Below are 20,628 nucleotides of genomic sequence, written 5' to 3'. Positions count from 1 at the left end.
TTACACTCGTCTTTCCTCTGCTCCCTGCTGCTCTGTTCTTCCAAAACTCCATGTCAAATCTGAAAACGCCAGTAATTTCTGACGGCCCAAATGGCGTAAAAGAGTGATGGGGAAGCTTGGAAGAAGGCAAATAGAAGTGGGTAGAGGCAGTTTCTTTCACAAAACTCTTTACAATGAATAGACAAAGTGATTTGTCTCTTTAACCACTTCAACACTGGCCATTTTCACCCCCTTTCTGCCCAGGCCAATTTTCATCTTTCAGCGATCTCACACTTTGACAATTGTGCGGTCATGCAACACTGTACCCCTATGACATTTTAATTATTTTCATACAAATGGAGCTTTCGTTTGGTAATATTTAATCAACACTGAGGTGTTGTTTGTTTTTTTGCTAAACAAATTCATAAATTTAGGCCAAACTGTATTCTGCTACATTTCTTTGGTGCAAATAACGCAAAACAGTGTTTTATTATTAGGTCTGAAGGAAACTTGAAAATCGATCAATCCTGATGTACTGACGGCCTCATTTCTTGAGGCCTAAAAATGCCAGGACAGTACAAATGCCCCCCAAATTGATCCTCTTTTTGGAAAGTAGACAGTCCAAGGTATTAAGTAAGAGGCACGACGAGTTGTTTGAAGTTGTGATTTTTTTTTTTTTTGTCACAATGTTTTGGAAAATAGAGAAAAAAAAAAAATCACAATGCTATCACCAGTGCAGCACAGTGTCCTCACATAACTGGTGTGGCTGCAATAAGGGACACAGACTGGCAACACTGTAAAAAAAAAAAAATTATATTATATCATTTTTTTTACATTGCACTGTAACAAGAGCAATACAGGGTTCGCATAGTAACCTTGTACTACTCCGGGGAAGTGATCAGGATTTCCTTTCCTTTCTTCATCATTACTTTCCCAGTCCCGACTGCTGAAAAACATCCGCACAGCATGATGCTGCCACCACCATGTTTCACTGTGGTGATGTGTTGGGTTTGTGCCAGACATAGCGTTTTCTTTGGCCAAAAAGTGCAGTTTTAGTCTCATCAGACCAGAGCACTTTCCTCCGTACATTTCGGGAGTCTCCCACATGCCTTTTCGCAAACTCAGAATGTTCCATTTTTGTTTTTTTGCTGAAATAATGGCCTTTTTCTGGTCACTCTACCATAAAGCCCAACTCTATGGAGCGTACGGCTTATTGTCATCCTATGTACAGATACTCCAGTCTCTGCTGTGGAACTCTGCAGCTCCTCCAGGATTACCTTAGGTCTCTGTGCTGCCTCTCTGATTAATGTCCTCCTTGCCCGGTCTGTGAGTTTTGGTGTGCGGCCGTCTCTTGGCAGGTTTGCTGTTGTGCCATGTTCTTTCCATTTGCTTATGATAAATTTGATGGTGCTCCTAGGGGTAATGACAGATCATGTGACACTTATATTGCACACAGGTGGACATCATTCCACTAATTATGTGACTTCTGAAGGTAATTGGTTACACCAGAGCTTTTTATGGGCTTCATAACAAAGGGGGTGAATACATACGCACATGCCAATTATAATTTTTTTTATTTCTGAAAAATAGTTTTATGTATATTTTGTTTCCAAATTTTACTTCTCCAACTTAGACAATTGTGTTCTGATCCATCACATATAATTCAGATAAAAAAAAAACTTTGAACTAAAGGCTGTAATGTAACAAAATGGGTAAAAAGCCAAGGGGGGGGGGGGGGTGAATACTTTTGCACGGCACTGTAAGTGGTGGTACAAGGATAAAGATGACACAACCCCAAAAGACTAAAATGGCTTCTTTTCTTGATTTTTGTCCTGGGTTGTTCCTTTTTAATGGTCGCATATCACTGTTTGACACACTGATTTATTTGTCTGCAGGTTGCTCACTCAAGGTTTTGGCTGACAACGTTCGCTACACATGGATCGTGCTGTAATCTGGCTTCCCCAGAGACCTGAACACTACCTCAGCACACGTGTCTCTGTGCACCTGATAAAGGGATCCTGTGGATTGAAGCTTTGTAGCAGTCCTGTGTTGTTGTTCTGCCATCTAGTGGCCACTGAGTGGGGGGCCACCCATTATGCCTATTATGAAGAAAGGTACCGTGTCCTGTAGCAGGATAGGTGGACTTGCGTTTTAGAGGTCTGTGACATTCCCCGCTGAGGTGACAAGCATTCCTCTCGCTGCAGGGGACAGATCACCACAGCATCCATTTTAATTTCTTTTTTTTTTTTTTTTTTCTGTCCGGACAGGAACAGTCATTTTTCAAGAGCATGTGTATGTAATTGTGTATATAAAGTGTATTCTCTAGAATCCTTCTTTTTTTTTTTTTTTCACTATATGTAACTGTTCATTTTTGTGAAAATAAATCAGTATTTCAGTTTATGAACAATTTTGTGGATGGGTTTTATTTTCTGGGTATTAAAAAATAAATAAAAATAATACATGTTAGTAGGATTGTCTTATTAAACATTAGCCTTATAGTTTTCCTTAATACACGGGGGATGATTTATTAAAACTGGAGCATGCAAATCTGGTGCTACTCCGCATGGTAGCCAATCAGCTTCTAACTTCAGCTTCTTCAATTAAGCTTTGACAATAAAACCTGGAAGCTGACTTTTATTTTTTTCTATGTAGATCTGCACCAGATTTTGCACTCTCCAGTTTTAGTAAACACCCACTGGCTCTTTGCCATAGTGTCTGCACATAACAACCCAGGGGTAGGCAACCTCGGCACTCCAGTTGTGGTGAAACTACAAATCCCATCATCCTTCTTATAGTGCTACAAAATAATATGTGCTCAAATATATATATAATATTACCCAAAGGGAAAAAAATATAGATACACTGTAATAAAAACACAGAATATGAAATTGTATAAATATATACAGTGACCTATATATATACCAAGAGAAGAAGGTAATAGGATGTTGTATCTCTAAAAGAGAAAACAGTGACTATGAATATCTGTAAACAATAAACACAGTGATAAGATCCATAGATAACTGTGAAAACAGTGACTGTGAATGTCTATAAACAATAATCTCAATAATGAAGTCCATAAATGAATATATAGTCCAAAACAATCGTGCAGAGTGCCAGTAGTGACCAGGATCCTGTGATATTGTGACCGAAAAGAACAATGTTCCACCAAGTGACAATCCCACCACCTTGTAGGGTGTAGGCTTACCAGATCTATGTGACCCTAGTAGGCATACGCCTCAGGGGTCAATCAAAGCTTGATCTAGGTTCCTAGATAAGGGGTATCATGCACTGACTTTGGAAACACAACTACAGGAAGTCTTGAATATAAATAGGGACACTCTCCTGCAGGTGAAAACCCCCCGTAATGATAGAGAGAAGTTTAAATGGTCCTTTACAACCACCTTCAACATACAACACAGGCAGGTAAAAAAGATTTTGAGTAAACATTGGGAGGTTTTGAGAAGAGATCCTGTATTGGGTCCTAATCTTCCTGAAAGAGCTAATGTTCTCTTCAGAGGGGCTCCCACCTTGCAAAGTAAAATTGCCCCCAACATCATTAACCCTCCAACACAGCCTACTTTCTTTCATAACATGGTAGGCTATTTTCCGTGCAAAAAATGTAGTGTGTGTCAACATAATGCACTGACACAACGAAAAATTTCAGAATTTACATCCACTGTAACTGGTAAAAGATATTCAATTAAATGTTTTTGCACTTGCAAAACTAAATATGTGGTTTATTTAATAACCTGCCCCTGTGGGAAGCAATATGTTGGCCGCACTACCAGAACTTTTTCCACAAGGGTCGGCGAACATATCTCCCTGATCAGAAGTAAATTATCTAAGCACACGGTGCCGAGACACTATAGGGAATGCCACAGTAACGATCTACGTGGCACTCAATTTATCGTGATAGATAAATATATTCCACCTTGGAGAGGGGGACCCCTCACTCGTGGGGTCTCCAGGCTTGAAACTTTTTGGATATACGAACTTCAGTCCCACTCCCCACTCGGTATGAATGTGGAGTGGGACATCAATGCGTTCATTGATGATTCGTAGGACCTTCTGGCATTAGTGATATGTAGTCTGACATTGGGTATGCTTTTTCCGTGGATATTACCTTTTTTTTTTTTTTTTGTGTATCTCTATTTTTTTTACATCTATATTTTTATTTTATTTTTTAATTTTTTGGAATGACCATATTAATAATATTTATTCAATGTTGTGGTATATGGTCATTGTGACCATAAAATTATTAGTCTGCAGCATGAGATGCATTTTTTGCACATTGTAACGTATTGATGGCTTATTTCCTGTATATTTAGTTGCAATCTCATTAGTGGCCATTAGGTGTCATTAGTGTGAGTTGCATTTTCTGCACAGTGTAATGTAAAGATGGCTTATTTTCTGCATATCTAGTTGCAATCTTATTAGTGGCCATTAGGTGTCATTAGCGCTACCTTTTTATCTGTATAAGAGAATAGATAGTGATTTCTTTGCATTGATGTCTTGTTTACATCCTCATTCCGCTCCGGAAGTGATGGACAATCACTTCCGGTTCCGGGTCTTGTGGATGCTCACTTCCGGTTTCTGATCACCATTCTAAAAAGGGTTCTGGACATTTTTTCTGATAACTTGTGAGCCCACAGCATTCAAATTTATTATATGTTGGCTCGTTCCATATATGGACCATAAAAAATAGGTTCGTGCCTATATCCTCTTTTTACATATCAATATGGATAGGTGAAACGCACCCAATGCGAGGCGTGGAACGCACGCCGGGCCGCCATTTTTTCCGCATACCGGAAGTAGAATTACCCTCACTTCCAATTAGGTTTTCTGGGCTTAAATGATGTTGATATGGGTGGAACGCATTGCAATCGAGGCGTGGAACGCACGCTCGTCCGCCATCTTTAATATACCGGAAGTGGGCATAATCACAACACATGGAGGATTGCCACCACTTCACTGTGTGAGTACCTATATAAGGCAGTAGGACAGTAGTGTGAGTCCACCCCAGATGATGACCGGTGGGTCGAAACGCGTCGGGAGGACTCCGCTACTGCCATTTTTATCCTGACACGCTTGATTGTACTTTTGGAAATGTGAGTTTTACCAAAATATTTTTTATTAAAGTTTTTTTAAAGACGTTATTATGCCATGTCGGTTCTGTCTTCTCATCTTTCATGCCTGAATCATTGTTGGATCTATATATGCACATGAGGAATATTGACCACATCTAGCCATCTGTTGGGATCGTATATGCCATGACTGACACACCTAATCCTTGAGACCATTCTTTGGTTGGGATCGCAAGCTTTGATTGACCCCTGAGGCGTATGCCTACTAGGGTCACATAGATCTGGTAAGCCTACACCCTACAAGGTGGTGGGATTGTCACTTGGTGGAACATTGTTCTTTTCGGTCACAATATCACAGGATCCTGGTCACTACTGGCACTCTGCACGATTGTTTTGGACTATATATTCATTTATGGACTTCATTATTGAGATTATTGTTTATAGACCTTCACAGTCACTGTTTTCACAGTTATCTATGGATCTTATCACTGTGTTTATTGTTTACAGATATTCATAGTCACTGTTTTCTCTTTTAGAGATACAACATCCTATTACCTTCTTCTCTTGGTATATATATAGGTCACTGTATATATTTATACAATTTCATATTCTGTGTTTTTATTACAGTGTATCTATATTTTTTTCCCTTTGGGTAATATTATATATATATTTGAGCACATATTATTTTGTAGCACTATAAGAAGTGTGTATAGGCTGAGCGCTTGCACTACATTTTTTATCGATTTTCCAGCTAAAAAAAATCCCTAGTTTTAGCGTGTTGGCTGCTCATCATATACATTTCTTTGTATTTATCTATTTCAATTTATAATTTTCCTTTTGCGCAATATTGTTGGTGTACATCTTACAAATCCCATCATGCCATCAGGCAGTCTTGAAATGTCTGGTGGGGTTGTAGTTTCACCACAGCTGAAGCATCAAGGTTGCCTACCCGTGATAGCAACCCCTCCCCAGGCGTAGATCATATAGTGTGTGTGTGTGTGTGTGTGTATGTATGTATATGTGTGTGTGTGTGTATATATGTATGTATATATATATATATATATATATATATATATATATATATATATATATATATATATATATATATATATATATATATATATATATATATATATATATATATATATAATCTCTCACACTAGAGGATATGATGCTAGAGTGATCGAGAGAAGTAGGGGAAATTCCAAGATCAAAATGCCTGGAAGAGGTAGCTAGGGAAAATTCTACAGATGAACCACGTAAGATCTCTTTTGATAAAGAATGGGGGTTCATATCGGGTTGTCATGCCCAGTATAGAGAGGTTGAAGCCATCTTCAGGAAATACTGGCATATCTTGATGTTGGATAAGAAGTTGGGTACCCAATTACCCCCAAAGCCATCTACAGAGAGGCTACGAACTTCGATGACAAGATAGTGAAATAGTAGTTGACCCACCCAAACGACCACCCACTTTTTGGAACCAGAATGTTTGTTTGTTTTTTTCGCATGCAGGAATTGTAAAGCATGCCGGGAAGTATCAAGACCCTTAAAGTGGTTGTAAACCCTTACAACACACTTTGACTTACAGGTAAGCCTAGATTAAGGCTTACCTGTAGGTCCAAGAAATCTCTTAAACCTACACGGTTTAGGAGATATTTGCAGAAAGACAGGCACCGCTGTCTACGGCACGCAGGCGCACAGATGCCGCGCGTGTCGGCTCCCGTGCGCATGCGCGGGAGTGACGTCATCGCGGCTTCGCCGAATGACAGCGGCGGAGCAGCGAGACCCCACCGAGAAGATGGATGCGGCGGACTAAAGGGGACGGCGGTGACTTCGCTGGCTCCTGTGTCAGGTAAGTGACACATAATGGACTACTATGCGATGCATAGTAGTCCATTATGCTTTGCCTTTGCAGGGAATGAAAAAGGAAGTAAACTCATCAGGGTCTACTTCCTCTTTAAGAGCTCTGGAGAATTTTTCTTCGGTGAAAAATAAGAATTTTGTAATTAATCAATTTATTACATGTAATAGTACTCATGTGGTCTATGCCCTAAGGTGTCCCTGTGGGTTGCTCTATATAAGCCGGACCAAAAGAAAGCTGCGAATAAGAATTGTGGAACACATTCATAACATAAAGATTGGCTTTAAGGATCACAATGTTTCACTTCATTTTAAATTTAAACACGATATGGATGCAACAGGCCTAGAATTTTGGGGGGTAGAGCAACTACTACCACATTGTAGAGGCATGAATATGATTCGAGAACTATCGAAACGGGAAACCTAGTGGATATATTTAGTGGACGTTCTTACCCCTAAAGGCCTGAATGTCGAAACTAGATATAAATTGCTTTATTAGCGACACTTGAGTCCTGTTTACATCAGTATAGGAAAATAATATATACATAGGTCTCTTCTGCTAGATTTATTTGCCCACTATTAGCAAGTATAGAAACCGATAAATAGGATAAAGGCCATGAATAATAATAGTTATTAATTTTTTAATGGAGTTTTTTGTATGACATTTTTTTATATAGAAAAGATTTTTTTTTTTTTATGGAGAATTTTCTATGGAAATTTCTATGGAATATTTTATGGAGTTTTTTCATATATTTGAATTTAATGTGGAAGTTTTTTCCCCAATCGTCTTTCAGGACAGCCACCTTAGAGAGACACTGGCTCCTCCCCTCTGAGGAAACACCGCCTTCAATTTCATAATTTAAGCCTCCTCCTCCCTTCGTTCCTCAGTTATGGTGTTTCCTCCGGCGGGGAGACACCGCCAAGGAACCTTAAGGCTGAATTCGGTTGGTGAAACTGAAGCCATCCGAGCGGAGCCCCGGCCTCGCTCGGCTATCCGACCGTTCATCGGTCGGTCCAGGACAGTCCTATCAGCGGGGAGCTGAAGTGTTCGTACTGTCCATATACCCTAAACTCCGCTTGGGGAAAGCTGGAAGTTTATGGGGTAGTCCGTTCGTTCACCCGCGGGTGTTTCAACGGAACAAACAGTCCGGTCGGCTGGGGAAGCTGAATACTCGACTGACCTTTACACGCACTCCAATCTTCGCTTGGGGAAAGCAGGAAGTTTTTGGGGAGGTTCATCCCTGCGTTTCGCCCAGTGGGGCACTGAACGAAGGCGTCCAGGGCCCCCCTGTGTATGCAGCCGGCTGGGAGCTGGAAGCCGGACCGGTAGACGGGCGACGTCAGTTCCGGTGGGGGCGGACCCCTTCGTTCGATCCGCGTCTTCCGGTTCCGGACGCGGCACGTGAAGGGGAACCTAGCGTTCGGCTGGTGCAGCCTCTCTTTCCACAGTTGCACAGGTAGCTGTTAGAGGCACGTTCGTACCACGCTTCCTCAACGGGAGAATGTCCGAAGCAGAGGCTTCAAAGACTCCTGGAGATAACAGCACCAGCCACTCGAAGGTAAGAGGAAACCTGGGGAGGTGTTCCCTTACTTGTATCCAGTAGCTCCACTGGTGTTCCTCCTTGGTGGTCGGGGGGAAGGGTAGTGTGTCTGGGATCCTGGTGATGGTTGATCCTAGGGGGGGCACTCCCGGTGGTCCTCTATGTAGCGCTGGTGTTGCTGTTCTTTTAGGCTCATTCTGCTCCTTCCTCTGTTTTGTGTCTTTCAGAAAGCCACGAGCAAGTCCCCCCATGGTTCTAAGAAGAAGTGCCCTTCATGTAGAACGTCTATGGGAGACTCTTGGTCTAAAGCAATTTGCAAACAATGTATTGAGGATTTACTTAAGGAACAGGCAGCAGAGCAGGGTGCAGATCTGGTAGCTTCTATGAAGGAACTCTCTGGTACCTTTCAGTCCTTCCAAAACTTTTTTTCCAGTTTTCAGTGGCCTCAGCCCCTGGGCACTCCTACACCAGCGCAGCAGAGTGTACCATCCAGCCCTGTGGACGTTCCTCCTGCAAGGGGAGAGAATCCAGAGGGTCCCAGGGAGGAAGCTGAGGAAGAAATTGACAGTGTCGTTTCAGACTCCCAGGGGGAGTCTGACGCCGAGGTGTTGGATGGGGAATCCAACAGAATCTCGCGGTATAAGCTTTCCCTGGAGGATGTGGATGAGCTCTTGGGAGCTATTCATACCACTTTAGGCATTCAAGAAGAAACTAAGACATTGTCACTCCATGATTAGATGTACAAGGGCATGGGGGAACAAAAGAAGCGGGTGTTCCCAGTGCATAACGTCTTGATCGATACCATCAAGAAGGAATGGCGGGATCCCGAAAGGAAACCTTTCTTTTCCGGGGCATTAAGACGAAGGTTTCCTTTTTCGGAGGAAGAGACTCTCGTCTGGAATAAATCTCCCAGATTAGACGCTGCTTTTTTCCAGGTGTCCAGACACACTGATCTATCCTTTGAGGATATGGGGGTACTTTCTAACCCTATGGATCGAAGGATGGATTACCTTCTTAAGAAGGCCTGGGATTCTTCACAAGGAAATCTTAAGCCAGCCATGGCAACCACGGTGGTGGCCCGCAACATGGAGTATTGGCTCACCCAGATTAGCGCACACATTGAAGCAGGGACAGCAAAGGAGACTATTCTATCCTCCTTTCCCATGCTTCTTAAAGGGATAGCCTACATAGCGGACGCTTCGGCTGAATCCGTTAGAATGTCGGCAAGGTCCTTGGCCCTGACCAACTCGGCCAGGAGAGCCTTATGGCTGAAGACCTGGCCTGGAGACCATGCATCCAAACTTAAACTTTGTGGAATCCCCTTTACAGGAGATCGACTGTTTGGACCAGGTCTTGAAGCAGTGCTAGATCGCACAGCAGACAAAAGAAAGGCCTTTCCTGTTAAAAGGAAATTTGGGGAGCAAGCCAAAAAGACTCGTCCCCAGAAAAGGGTTGTAGCCCCCCGTACTGTTCAGCAGAAGAAAAGTTGGGGACTCAAAAGCAAGGGCCCCGGGGGAGCAATTTTTCGCCCTCCTGAACAGCCCAAAAAATCTCAGTGACAGGGTCACGGTGGGAGGAAGATTGGGGGCCTTCCTCCCACAGTGGGAAATGATTTCCTCCAATCAGTTTGTCTTGGGGATCGTCAGAGGAGGTTACCATTTGGAGTTTTCGGAACTCCCTCCTCTGAGGTTCTTTGTCACCGAGCTGCCAAAATGCGCAGAAAAATCATCTGCCCTTCTTTCCTCTCTTCAGGAGTTGGAAGAACAGGAGGTAGTAGTACGGGTTCCTGTAGGAGAGACAAGCAGAGGCTTCTACTCTCACGTCTTCGTGGTTCGCAAGCCTTCGGGAAAGTTCAGGCTCATCCTGAACCTGAAGCCCCTGAATGTCTCAGTTACCTACAGAAGGTTTCGGATGGACTCGGTTTACTCAGTAAAAGCACTCCTTCCTCCGAACTGTTGCATGGCATCAATAGATCTGAAAGATGCATACCTGCATATTCCCATCGCAGAGTCCCACCAGCGTTTTCTCAGACTGGCAGTGAGAACTCCAATGGAAGTACTACACCTTCAGTTCAGAGCGCTTCCTTTCGGGCTATCCTCTTCCCCCCGAATCTTCACCAAAGTGATGGCAGAAGTTCTGGAATTTCTGCGTCTCGGGAATCTCGGTGATCGCATATCTCGACGATCTCCTTCTGTTTGCCCCTTCCCCAGCACAGTTAATTCAGGATTTACAGGTCACAAGAAACCTGTTAGTAAGCCTGGGTTGGCTCCTGAACCTGGAGAAATCCAACTTAATCCCTTCCCAGAGGGTCACTTTCCTAGGGTACGAGTTGGACTCAACAGTACAAAGGGTCTTTCTTCCTTTGGAGAAAATTCAAAAGATAGACAGGGCTCTGTTGTTTCTTCAGGGCAACCACCAGATCTCCATAAGAAAGATCATGTCAGCGCTAGGGTTGCTGACATCCGCTCTTCCAGCGGTTCAGTGGGCAGGGTTACATTTTCGCCCTCTACAATTATTTGTGCTGAAAATTTGGGATCACGGCCAGGGATCTTTGGATTTTCTGGTTTCGATTCCAGATCAGGTAAAGAGGTCCCTCTGGTGGTGGAGGAAGGGAGCAAATTTGTCCCAAGGTCTGGAGTGGGTCATGCCAACCTCCAGGGTGGTCACGACCGATGCAAGCAGCTCAGGTTGGGGGGCACACCTAGACTCCCGATTAATACAAGGTATTTGGGAAAAGAGGGACTCGAGGAGATCCTCGAATTGGAGGGAGCTGAGGGCAGTGGATCTAGCTCTCAGAACCTTTCAGAAGGAGCTCCGGGGGAATCACGTAAAGGTAAGGTCGGACAACTCCTCGGTGGTAGCTTACATCAACAGACAGGGGGGCACCAGGAGCAAATCCTTATGGGCCCTAGCGGAAGCCATCCTCAGATGGGCCGAAGCAAATATCCTGTCCCTTTCAGCAATCCACTTAAAGGGAGAACAAAATCAGGTGGCAGATTTCCTCAGCAGGAGAACTCTGAGAGAAGGCAATTGGGTTCTCAAGCAGGAAATATTCGAAATGATCACCCGGAGGTGGGGGATTCCTGCAATAGATCTCTTTGCCGCAAGAGAAAACGCGAAGGTAGCCACTTTCTTCTCCATAAACAGGGGGGACGGGGCATTGGCGGTGGACGCACTGGCACAGAGTTGGGGTTTCTCCAGGTGCTATGCCTTCCCCCCTCCCGTGCTCATTCCGGCAGTATTAAGGAAATTTCAAGTGGAGAACACTACCCTTATTCTAATTGCACCTCACTGGCCCAGGAGGCCGTGGTTCTCGATCCTGAAGGGCCTGTCTGTAGAACCCCCCTGGATTCTCCCAGTGCAGGAGGATCTCCTGTCTCAGGGTCCGGTGTTCTGTCCTCAGGTAGGACGATGGAACCTGGCAGCGTGGCTTCTGAAGAAGAATTGCTGAAAGCCAAGGGCTTCTCAGACCGGTTGGTAGCCACTCTTCTAAACTGTAGGAAAAAGGAAACCCAGTCCATTTACTTAAGGGTATGGAGACGGTTTAACAGCTGGTGTTCAGAGGGTTCCTTCAACGTGCACAGCCCTGTAGCCGTTCTAGAGTTCTTACAGGCAGGGGCGGATAAGGGGTTAGCGCTTGGAACACTAAAGGGTCAGGTTTCCGCTTTGAGCGTGTTTTTAGAGAAACATCTAGCATCAGATCCTTGGGTCATAAGGTTCTTCAGGGCCCTAGGTAGGCAGAGGCCGGCTTCAAGCTCCCCCTTCCCAGTTTGGGATCTTTCTTTAGTTTTACAGGTTCTCACAGGGGAACCTTTTGAGCCGTTAGAATCTTGCTCATTAAAGCTGATCACTCTCAAAACTGTGTTTTTGGTGGCGATCACTACAGCAAGGAGAGTAAGTGAGCTCGAAGCCCTTTCTGTCAGGGCTCCCTTTTTTCAGGTTTTTCCAGATCGTCTGGTTTTGAAGATAGATCCGGCCTTTTTACCTAAGGTAGCCTCTAGTTTCCACAGGATGCAGGAGATTGTGCTACCTACGTTTTGTTCAAATCCAGTTAGAGAACAGGAGCACATTTTTCACAGACTGGATGTTACAAGATGTGTTCTTTATTATTTAGACTGCACAAGTCAGTTCAGAAAGACTGATTCACTTTTTGTTTTATTTTCAGGGGCCAGGAAGGGTTCCAAAGCCTCTAGACGTACCATAGCTAGATGGTTAAGATTAGCCATTGGGCAGGCATACGTGGCAGGGGGATTAGATCCTCCAGCTGGGATTAGAGCACACTCAACCAGGGCCGTGGCAACTTCTCAGGCAGAGTGGGCTGGTGCATCTCCGGAACAGATCTGTAGAGCTGCAACGTGGTCCAGTTTTTCTACGTTTGTGAGACACTATAGACTGGATCTTCTGTCAGCCAAAGACCAAGCCTTTGGTCGTAAGGTGCTACAGGCAGTAGTCCCACCCTAAGGTAATATACTCGCTTATCCTCTCTAAGGTGGCTGTCCTGAAAGACGATTGGGGAAAAATGGAATTACGTACCGGTAATGTCCTTTTCCAGGAGTCTTTCAGGACAGCACCGGTTCCCACCCAAATTGTTGCAGATCATCGGGAACTCATTACATGAGACCGTCAGGTAAGACTTAAAAAGTTTATTTGTTTGACGTGTTCTTGTGTCTCCCCAGTTTGGCCGGAGGTACTCTGGAAGAACTAAGGAACGAAGGGAGGAGGAGGCTTAAATTATGAAATTGAAGGCGGTGTTTCCTCAGAGGGGAGGAGCCGGTGTCTCTCTAAGGTGGCTGTCCTGAAAGACTCCTGGAAAAGGACATTACCGGTACGTAATTCCATTTTTTTTTACATTTCCTATATGAATTCGGATGTATGATCAATTCCCTTTAGTTCTGTTGGATTATACATATAAATAACACAGAACCTGATGTAAAAGCAATAGGAATAAGTGGATCGCTTGTTAGTGGGCATTTGTGTACTCCTGTGAACATCAGGTAATAAATAACACTATTAAATAATGCCAAAACAGTCAAGTGATTGTACGGCCACATTTGTAACATTTACGCAGATTCATTCAGGGTGATTAGGTGGTCACTATAATAAAATAATCTGCATATATATAATGCTGTAAAAATTGAATATGTACACATACGGCTATATAGTTCTGTATATGAATTTTTATTCACTAGCCTTTTATTATAGAATTCATTTTTTATGTATGGTTTTTAGGTTATAATCCCAAACGGTATTTTTAAAATGTATCTATTTAATCTTGCATGTATAACTCGTACAATAGCGGCTAGGGCTGTGAAATAGGTTTATACATAATTACGTCCTGCAGGCTTTAAGATGTTTGTATTACTATGGTTCTAATTATTGCAAATGGTATCGTACTATAATCGTGACCATTAATCACTTGCCGACCGCCGCACGACGATGTACGTCGACAGAATGGCACGGGCAGGCATAAGGGCTTACATGTACGTCCTTGCCTGCCCGCCGGTCGGGGGCCCGATCGGGCCCCCGCCCGGTGCCTGCGGCGGTCGGTATTCGTTCGGGAGCGATCCCGGACGAGGGGACGGCCATTCATTCATGGCCACCCCCTCGCGATCGCTCCCGACGAATGAAAATGTCCCGTGACATCACTTCCTCTCCTGTAATGTAAACACAGGAGAGGAAGTGATGTATTCTCTCCTCCGTGTCGGTATTTTTCGTTCCGGCACCGAGGAGAGAGGTTCGGTGAGTTGCACCAACACACCACACATACAGTAGAACATGCCAGGCACACTCACACCCCCCCTTTACCCCCCCGATCACCCCCCAATTACCCCTGCCCCCCCAGTCACAGTGACACCAATTGCTTTTTTTTTTTTTTGCATTGGTGTCATTTGTGACTGTAATAACTGTTAGGGCAGTTAGGGTTAGCCCCCTTTAGTTCTAATGTGCCCCCCTAACCCCCCAATAAAGGTTTAACCCCGTGATCACCCCCCGTCGCCAGTGTCACTAAGGCTGGGTTCACATTGCAGCGGTTTATGAGAACGAATGTGATTCGCACCGCACTGCAGTGCAAATCACATCCGATCTCTGTGCGATTCGAGTTCAGCCATACAGATAGTATGGCTGAATTCGTGTCGCACCCGCCGCAAACTCGCACGGGACCCTTTTTTTGGTCCGCAGCAGAATCGGATCGCATGGGTGTTCACACCATGCGATCCGAGTTTGCAGATCGCACTGCGATATGCGAACTGATCTGGGGGTGTCATTAACATTTCACTGACACTCCCAGCAGTTCGCATAGGGCAGTGTGAACTGCCGCCGGGAGGCATGTGATGCGGGAACCCGCCGCGGATTCGTGGCGTTCCCGCATTGCTCCAGTGTGAACCCAGCCTAATAAGCGATCGTTTTTCTGATCACTGTATTAGTGTCACAGGTGACGCTAGTTAGGCAGGTAGGTATTTAGGTTCGCCGCAGCTTTTTATAGCGCCAGGGACCCCCATATACTACCGCATAAAGCCCCCTGATTGCCCCCTAGTTAACCCTTTCACCAGTGATCACCATATAACTGTTACAGGTGACGCTGGTTGGTTAGTTATTTTTTTTATAGTTTCAGGGCACCCGCCATTTATTACCTAGTCTCACTAGTGTACCCCTAAATTTAGGGGTGTCTACTTTCCAAAATGGGGTCATTTGGGGGGGGTTTGTGCCATCTTGGCATTTTATGGCCTTCAAAACTGTAACGCCCTTAGAAAGCCTGAAGGCGGTGCTTGGTTTTCGGGGCCCCGTACGCGGCTAGGCTCCCAAAAAGTCCCACATATGTGGTATCCCCGTACTCAGGAGAAGCAGCAGAATTTATTTTGGGGTGTCATTTCACATATGCCCATGGCATGCGTGAGCAATATATCATTTAGTGACAACTTTGTGAAAAAAAAAAAAAGTTTGTAATTTTCCCGCAACTTGTGGCAAAATATAAAATATTCCATGGACTCAACATGCCTCTCAGCAAATAGCTTGGGGTGTCTACTTTCTAAAATGGGGTCATTTGTGGGGGGTTTGTGCCATCTTGGCATTTTATGGCCTTCAAAACTGTAATAGGTAGTGAGGAGTGAAGTCAAATATTTACGCCCTTAGAAAACCTGAAGGCGGTTCTTGGTTTTCGGGGCCCCGTACGCGGCTAGGCTCCCAAAAAGTCCCACATATGTGGTATCCCCGTACTCAGGAGAAGCAGCAGAATTTATTTTGGGGTGTCATTTCACATATGCCCATAGCATGTGTGAGCAATATATAATTTAGTGACAACTTTGTGTAAAAAAAAATATTCAATGGGCTCAACATGCCACTTATCAATTTCCTTAGGGTGTCTACTTTCCAAAATGGGGTCATTTGGGGGGGTTTTGTACTGCCCTGCCATTTTAGCACCTCAAGAACTGAGATAGGCAGTCGTAAACTAAAAGCTGCGTAAATTCCAGAAAACGTACCTTAGTTTGTAGATGTGACAACTTTTGCGCAAACCAATAAATATACAATTATTGACTTTTTTTTTACCAAAGACATGTGGCTGAATACATTTTGGCCTAAATGTATGACTAAAATTGAGTTTATTGGATTTTTCTAATAACAAAAAGTAGAAAATATCATTTTTTTTCAAAATTTGCGGTCTTTTTACGTTTATATCGCAAAAAATAAAAATCGCAGAGGCAATCAAATACCATCAAAAGAAAGCTCTATTTGTGGGAAGAAAAGGACGCAAATTTTGTTTGGGTACAACATTGCATGACCGCGCAATTACCAGTTAAAGCAGCGCAGTGCCAAATTGTAAAAAGACCTCTGGTCATTTACCAGCAAAATGGTCCGGTCTGAAGGTGGTTAATAATGAACAAGAAATCTTGGCTGTCATAATGCTCACGATGATAACATGTAATAGAGCCAGTCACTAGATATGCAGTGTTGTCATCCGAAATTCAGGGCTTCTGGCCACACGGCCGCGAAACGCATATTTTAGACAGGCTTCCAGCAGGTAGGCGACACCTTCAGAAGAAGTCAGTGTATGACGAAACGTCAGGGTCGTGGCCTACCGGATGTGACGACTGCACCTCAGCACAAGCGTTTCAGAAAGCTGGATATCCAGGAAGCCATCCGCCGGTGTATATAGCGGATGACTCGGGCTCTTCCGGTGGCTGGAATTTTTAAGGCACAGTGCAGTTTCATTATAATTTTATGCTCTCAAAAGAATTTTTATGGTACGCAGAACTGGATGTGTGAGGGGTTTGTTTGAATTAATAAATTGAACGGGATTACACTATGTGGATATCCCTTCGTTTTTTGTATATTTCGGGAACCCATCCCACGCATTGCTGATATCCGGTGGAGAGAATCAGGAATAGCAGGGAAAAAGTGGATAAAGAGTGTATCCCCATTGGGGGAGCTTCGGTGCTTCACGTGGTGGAATTTGGTGGAAGCTTCAGAGGGCAGCAAGCAAGGACTTTCTCACTAAAGCCACTTTTTTACCTCTCCAGCTTTTCCGGGACTTTATGGGACTATATTGTTTTTATTTTAATTTAATGTATTTCAGGGTTCAAAGTGATTTGTGGACAGAACTAAGCGGTGCTGCAATATTTTAGAGTAATTTTTAGTAGGTGATCTCTTATTTATTGCCTTTCTTATAGGGTTGTTACGCCACCTTCAGGAGAGGACCAGGCAGAACATGTTATACATGTGAAAAAATAGAACTTTACAGTTCTGCCCAGGGGGCGGTCCCTCCAGTAACATCCCCTCAGCCTGCTTCCTGCAGCTCCGTTTTTTTTTTCTGTCTAGTGAAGATGGACCTAGGAACCCTGCGGGAGCGTTGGTCCTGGGATTTCTTTTGCAGAAGTTTGCCTTTTGCGCAAGATTTTTGGATCCTGTGATATATCAACAGCCGGCTGGGTGACAGACTGGATACCCCTTTCCTTGTAGTCTCTCCAGCCTGGCCATCAAGCGTGTGCAGACCATAGCTACACACTGGGTCGGCCACAACATGCCCCTCAGGATCCAGGGGCGGTCGGTGAGCACACACATATGACCGGGCTACTGATGTCTGTGTCAGTGTGCCGTGGCCAGCAGCCACCCCGTACTCTTCGGGAGTGGGTCTGTGATGGGATGTCCCCAGCTCGTCTGGATGGCAAGTACAGCTCTCCCTGCCTCGGCGGGGGTTGAGCAGCTGGGCTGCTGAGCGGTGTGTACTTATAGCCAGGGGTTCCCCAGGGGGCTGCGCTGGGTGGCTGTGTCCCTGGGTGTCTGGAGGTCTGCATATGCTGATCGCCATAGCGCTGTTCTGGCGCCATTTTCACTGTCTTTTCCCTGTATACAGTTGTTTGTCGACCATGTTTGGTGTGCCACAGTGAAAAGCATGGTCAGGAGCCATTTTGCTGTAGGTCGGTGGCATTTTTTTCCTGTGACTATGTCCCTTATATGGGGTGGCCGGCGGCCATTTTATTGTAGCCCAGCGTGGTTTTTATGCTCAGCGCTGGTCCCTGCTGCTCAGAACAGCGCGGTTTCTCACTCAGGACACCTGGGAGCTGACGCAGGATGCTGTAGCTGAACGGCGCAGAACTTGGTCAGGGTGGTGAGTCCTGCGGTGGGGGCCCTCAGTCTGCAGCAGCTAGGAGGGTGGGACTGTGCACCCGTCTTAAGTCTCCAAGGGTGGCAGACAGGGTGGGTCAGCATGGCTTCAGAAACTGATGTTTCTTCCCCCGAACTCCCTGCAATTGCAACCGGCGCATCTGCAAACAGTGCAGTGCCTTTGGACGCTTTGTCGGCGGTCCTGAAACTGTTTGTTGCCAGGGTGGAGGCGGTGTGCAGGCACAAGGTGGTAGAAAGCACCATCACACGGGTGGGGGGTCGCCTTCCGGAGTTTGCAGCCCGGTGGGCCTCTTGGCTATCCGACCAATGGGTCTGCGAACTGATTTCCTCTCTTGGCCACCAAACAGATTCTTCCCCTCCAGCATACCCTTACATCCGGCTCGCTGGGAGGCCCTATTGGAGGCAGTATGAGACCTGCTAAGCCGTAGGGTGATGGTGCCTATTCCAGGCTCGGAAAGGTTCCAGGAATTCTACCCCAATCTGTTTGTATTCCCCAATAAGGAAGGGGATTTTGGACCTAAAAGCCTCAATTGCTTTGTTAAAGTACAGAGGTTCACAATGGAATCGGTTTGCTCAGTAGTCGCTGCATTCCATCAGGCGGACTCGCTTGCGTCTTTGGACATCCAGGATGCGTACCTGCACATACCCATATGCCTCAGGCATCAGAGGGTTCTACGATTTGCAGTCGGGGAAGCCCACTACCAGTTTGTGGCTCTCCCTTTTGGCTTGGCTTCAGCACCCCAAGTCTTTACCAGGTATTGGCTCCAATTTTAGTGTTGTGGCGACAACACAGGATCGCAATCGTAGATTACCTAGACCAGAGGTCTCAAACTGGTGGCCCTCCAGCTGTTGCAAAACTACAAGTCCCATCATGCCTCTGCCTGTGGGAGTCATGCTTGTAAGTGTCAGCCTTGCAATGCCTCATGGGACTTGTAGTTTAGCAACAGCTGGAGGGCCGCCAGTGTGAGACCCCTGACCTAGACGATCTCCTCCTGAGAGCAGTTTCCACCTCAGAATTAAGGAGGATGTGGCGATCACCATGCAAACCCTGTAGGAATTTGGGTGGCTGTTGAACCTAAAAAAAAGTCGGTGCTCATACCGACTTAGCGCTTGGAGTACCTAGACTTACTGCCGGACTCCATGGAAGAGGGAGTTTTTCTCCCTTCAGACAAGCTGCAGACTTTCAGAGCCGCGGTAAAACTATTGATGAACCACAGGTGGTCATAGCTGCACTTCTGCAGTTTTGGGCTTCATGGTGGCCTCCTTCAAGGCGGCACCGTATGCCCAGTTTCACACCAGAGTCTTGCAGAAGGAGATGTTGACAAAATGGGACAAATCTCTTGTTATCCCTGGATCGGCAGATTCGGGTGAGCCAGTCCAGTCAGGGACTTCCTGCTCTGGTGGCTGAGGTCTCTGGCACTTCGGGCCGGGAAGTCGTTCCTACCTCCACATTGGACCGTGATCACAACAGATGCCAGCTCGACCGGCTGGGGTGGAGTACTGGGAGTACAGTTGACCCGGGGCCTCTGGTCGGGGGAGGAATCCAAGTTGCCGATCAATGTGCTCGAACTCTCCACATGATCGATGAGACTATGAGGTTGTCCGATCAGGATCTGATCAGACAGCGCCACGGCGGTGGCATATGTCAACAATCAAGGAGGCACAAAAAACTTCGGCTGCAGCACGAGAGGTCACTCCCATCCTTCAGTGGACAGAGCGACATGTACCGCCCTTTTCGGCCATTTACATCCCGGGAGTAGAAAACTGACAGGTGGACTACCTAAGTCACCAGATGCTGGACCCAGCAGAATGGGCATTGCATCTAGAGGTGTTCAGGCTGCTGTGCCTGCGGTGGGGCACACCAGACTTGGATCTTCTGGCCTCAATCGGAAGGTGCAGAGATTCGTATACAGGATAAGAGATCCTTGGGCAGACGCGTCAATCGCGCTGGTGGCTCCATGGGATCAGTACCTTTCCTCCACTAAAGCTACTACCACTTCTGCACAGCAGAGTGGAGGCCGAGGGGATTCCAGTAATACTGATTGCTCCAGATTGGCATGCAGATGCTCCCTGGCGATTGCCGTTGCGAGAGGACCTTCTGTGCTGAGGTCCGATTCTCCATCCTGTTTTACCATCGCTGGTTTTAACGGCATGGCTGTTGAGAGCCAGGTGCTAAGGAACCGGGGCCTGTCGGACTCGGTGATTTCAACTAGGTTGAGGGCACGGAAATCTTCTCCGAAGATATACAATTGTACCTGGAAGGCCTACATCTCAATGTGTGAGGAGATGGGGTGGCGTCCGCACACCTATCCTGTTTCCAGGATCCTGCTGTCCCTACAGCGAGGAGTAGACCAGAAATTGGTCTTAAGCACCATTTGAGGGACAAATCTCAGCCTTGGCTGCTTTTTTCCTATGACCTCAGGCATCTCACTCTCTAGTGAGCACTTTTATTCAAGGTGTCCGGCGTTTAGTTCCTCCGGTGCATCCACCTTTACCTTTGTGGGAGCTGAACCTGGTGCTATTGGTGCTTCAGAAACCGCCGTTGG

At 45.7% G+C, this 20,628-nt stretch overlaps 1 protein-coding gene across 1 annotated transcript in view; it reads left to right on the top strand.

The window, feature by feature from the left end:
• Positions 1–2,445, top strand: part of DCAF15 (DDB1 and CUL4 associated factor 15) — a 32,617-nt gene extending 30,172 nt beyond the window's left edge. Inside the window, exon 13 of the mRNA XM_077470447.1 lies at positions 1,875–2,445. Within this exon, the coding sequence (XP_077326573.1) occupies positions 1,875–1,930 (56 nt within the window). The 3' untranslated portion in view covers positions 1,931–2,445. The remainder of the gene's footprint in view (positions 1–1,874) is intronic.
• Positions 2,446–20,628: the final 18,183 nt, after the last annotated feature.

The sequence above is a fragment of the Lithobates pipiens genome, unplaced genomic scaffold (assembly GCF_037356315.1).
Source record: "Lithobates pipiens isolate NorthernLeopardFrog02 unplaced genomic scaffold, aLitPip1_a1.2 Scaffold_8, whole genome shotgun sequence".
NCBI lineage: Eukaryota > Metazoa > Chordata > Amphibia > Anura > Ranidae > Lithobates > Lithobates pipiens.
This window is presented reverse-complemented; position numbering and strand designations above follow the sequence as displayed.